The following is a 3,562-nucleotide window of genomic DNA, read 5'->3' as shown; positions in this document are numbered from 1 at the left end:
CTCAAAAAAAAAAAAAAAAAATTAGCCAGGCATGGTGGCGCTTGCCTGTAGTTCCAGTTACTTGGAAGGCTGAGGAGAAGGATCGCCTGAGCCCAACAGGTCGAGGCTGCAGTAACCGGGAGCGTGCCACTGCCCTCCAGCCTGGGTGACAGAGTGAGACTCCTACTCAAAAAATAAAAAAATAAAAAAGCCATGTGATTAGGTGATATGAAAATAGCATTTATTTTCACTTGCTTCTCCATTGAGTTCCTCTGTGTATGAACCTAGCCAGGCCCCTCTCTCCTAGAGATGCCCACCCCAGTGTGATTTTTGCTTACTCCTTCTACCTCAGTAGACCCACCTCTTCCATATCAGGAGGAGATGACCTTCCGATCAAAGCAGAGGGAGGGTGAATGACAGCTTTGGTCTGTCCCTCCCCCTGCCTTAGTGCTCAGGACCCCAGGGAGAAGAGTGGGCAGCCTGAGTCGGGAGCAGCGCAGGAAGTCGGCCATTTGGGAGGCGGTCGGGGAGGCTGCGAGGGGGACACCTTTCCTGCCTCACTTTTCCTTCCGGTCGGCCATTCTGAAAGTAGGAGACACAGACGATGTTCTGCTGGTTTCCTGTCTGTCCTCTCAGCCTTCTCTCAGCCCCAAGTTCTCTCAGGGCTCCAGCTCATCGGCTTTTGTGGATCTCTCTTTTTTTTGAGTCTGGAGTCTCACTCTGTCGCCCCACATGTGCCCCCTGCCTGCTGTTTTCCCCCCTCTAGGACAGCCAGCTCCCCTGACGGGCCACGACCATCCAGAACCGGAGCCTTGGAACCCAGCCCTGCACTGCCAACAGGGCCGGCCCCGCGGGGGCTGGAGCCACCGGTTGGATGGCTTCCCCCCTGGGCGGCCTTCTCCAGACAACCTGAACCAGATCTGCCTCCCTAACCGTCAGCACGTGGTGTACGGCCCCTGGAACCTGCCGCAGTCTGGCTTCTCCCACTTGACTCGTCAGGGTGAGACCCTCAATTTCCTGGAGACTGGATATTCCCGTTGCTGCCGCTGCCGCAGCCTCTCAAATCGCCTAGAGTGTGCGAAGCTCGTGGTAAGAGTTGCGCTCTTCATGTCAGTGCTGTTCTTTAACCCCTAGACAGGGGTGTGTGTGTGTGTGTGTGTGTGTGTGTGTGTGTGTGTGTGTGGTCTAGAGGCCCGGGGTGTGTGTGTGTGTGTGTGTGTGTGTGTGTGTGTGTATGTGTGTGTGGTCTAGAGGCCCGGGAGTGAGTGTGTGTGTGTGTGTGTGTGTGTGTGTGTGTGTGTGTGTGTGGTCTAGAGGCCCGGGAGTGGAGAACCTCAAGTCCCTTTCATGTCAGTGCTGTTCTTTAACCCCTAGACAGGGTGTATGGGTGGGGGGGGTCTAGAGGCCCGGGAGTGGAGAACCTCAAGTCCCTTTCCTGACCCTATCCTGGGTCCCCCACGTGCACCAGAAGAGCAGAGGACAGCCGCTGCTTCTTTCTTATCTGCTTGCCCAGGGTCCTTTCCTGGAGCCTGGGAGGAAGGCAGGAATGTGGACAGTGGCTGCTGGGCTGACCCACCCCTCTTGCTCTAGTGGGAGGACACAATGAACCGGTTCTGTGAGGCCGAGTTCTCAGTCAAGACCCGACCCCACTGGTGCTGCAGACAGCAGGGGGAGGTTCGATTCTCCTGCTTCCAGGAGGAAGCTCCCCGGCCACACTACCACCTCCGGGCCTGCCCCAACCACCAGTCTGGTATTTCCTCGGGCCCCGAGCTGCCTTTTCCCCCTGGGGTGCCCACATTGGACAATGTCAAGAACATCTGCCACCTGAGACGCTTCCGCTCGGTGCCACGCAATCTCCCGGCTACCGACCCCATCCAAAGGCAGCTGCAGGCTCTGACCCGGCTGGAGGGCGAGTTCCAGCGCTGCTGCCGCCAGGGGAACAACCACACCTGTACATGGAAGGCCGTAAGTGGGCGACCCAGCCTCCCCAAGGGCCTGTGTGCCTGCCTGCCCGCCTTCGACCTCTGATCCTGCCGGTCCATCCGTCCGCGTACCTCCCTGTTGTGAGCACATCCGCCTGTTCGTCTGTTTGTGGCTGTCCGTCCATCCGCTGTGTTCATCATGAGTCTGTTCGTCTTGAGCCTTCACACTGCACTCCCGGCCTCATCGCCCATGACCCCAACACGCACCTGTCTGCCATCCTTCCGTCCGCCCGTCCGGCTCTGGCCCCACCTGACCCTGTCCATCCGCTGTTCCTGCTCATCTCCCATGGCCAATGTGGAGACTCATCGGGGCTTCCAGCTTCCGCCTTCCCAACCCCACACACCCATAGCTGCCTCCTTGGCCTCTGATTCTTTGCCCTCCCCTTTTGGCCCCTGGAACTGGGAGCCCCTCACCTCGTAGCCTGGGACAATAAGGAAAGTCGGGAGAGAAATGACCAAGTGTCCAGGCTTCTGACTTCCCTCTCTGGCCCACAGTGGGAGGACACCCTTGACCAGTACTGTGACCGGGAGCATGCCGTCAAGACCCACCACCACCTGTGTTGCCACTACCCGCCTAGCCCTGCTCGCGATGAGTGCTTTGCCCACCTGGCTCCCTACCCCAACTATGACCGGGACATCTTGACCGTCGACATCAGCCGCGTCACCCCCAACCTCATGGACCAACTCTGTGGAAACCAAAGGGTTCTCACCAAGCAGTGAGTCTTGCCCGGTCCTCCCCCACTCACTTGCTTTCCCAAAACCTCCCTTCTGGGGTGCCCTTGGGAAGGGCAGAGTTGGGGTCTCCCAGCACCACTTTGATGCCAGAGGATGCCCAATGACCCTAACCCCTGACCCTTTCACACCAACATAGTAAGCAGATTCCTGGGCTGATCCACAACATGACTGCCCGCTGCTGTGACCTGCCGTTTGCAGAACAGGCCTGCTGTGCAGAGGATGAGGTGAGTGTGTGTGTGTGAGGGGCACAGTCTCCAGAGGAAAGGGAGAGCTAGAACTGCAGGCAATGCTTCTCTTTAGCACCTCAACCCAGCCCTCAGAAACAGTGAGGATTGGCTGGGCACTTTGGGAGGCCAAGGCAGGAGGATCACTTGACAAGGTGTTTAAGACCAGCCTGGGCAACATAGCAAGATCCTGTCTCTATAAAATAAAAAATTAGCCAGGTGCGGTGGCTCACACCTATAATCCCAGCACTTTGGGAGGCTGAGGCAAGAGGATTGCCTGAGCCCATGGGTTCGAGACCAGCTTGGACAACATGGTGAGACTTCATCTCTACAACAAATTAAAAAAAAAATTAGCCAGGTTGGTGGTGTGTACCTGTGGTTCCAGCTACTTGGAAGGCTGAGGCAGAAGGATCGCCTGAGCCGAGCAGGTCGAGGCTGTGATGGTCATGAGCATCCCACTGCCCTCCAGCCTGAGCAACAGAGTGAGACTCCAACTCAAAATATAAAAATAAATAAATAAAAATCAAAAATTAGCTTGAGCCTGGGAATTCGAGGCTGCAGTGAGCTAGGAGCATGCCACTACACTCCAGCTTGGGTGACAAAGCAAGACCTTGTCTCTTTTTTTTTTTTTTTTGAGTTGGA

General features: G+C 56.6%; 1 protein-coding gene across 3 annotated transcripts in view; it reads left to right on the top strand.

Annotated features, from left to right (window-relative positions):
• The window catches only part of ECM1 (extracellular matrix protein 1), a 7,118-nt gene that overhangs the window by 2,642 nt on the left and 914 nt on the right, over positions 1–3,562 (top strand). For 2 of the 3 annotated variants that reach the window (XM_021715202.1, XM_008063420.1), the window contains exons 6-9: positions 746–1,068; positions 1,570–1,944; positions 2,457–2,677; positions 2,833–2,920. In XM_021715202.1, coding sequence (XP_021570877.1) covers positions 746–1,068; positions 1,570–1,944; positions 2,457–2,677; positions 2,833–2,920 — 1,007 coding nt within the window. The remainder of the gene's footprint in view (positions 1–745; positions 1,069–1,569; positions 1,945–2,456; positions 2,678–2,832; positions 2,921–3,562) is intronic. The other variant, XM_021715203.1, reaches the window with a different exon arrangement.

Source organism: Carlito syrichta, unplaced genomic scaffold (assembly GCF_000164805.1).
Source record: "Carlito syrichta isolate Samal-C Ts95f unplaced genomic scaffold, Tarsius_syrichta-2.0.1 Scaffold306837, whole genome shotgun sequence".
In the NCBI taxonomy this organism is placed as follows: Eukaryota; Metazoa; Chordata; class Mammalia; order Primates; family Tarsiidae; genus Carlito; species Carlito syrichta.
The sequence above is the reverse complement of the archived record's forward strand: the minus strand, read 5'-3'. Positions and strand labels throughout refer to the sequence as shown.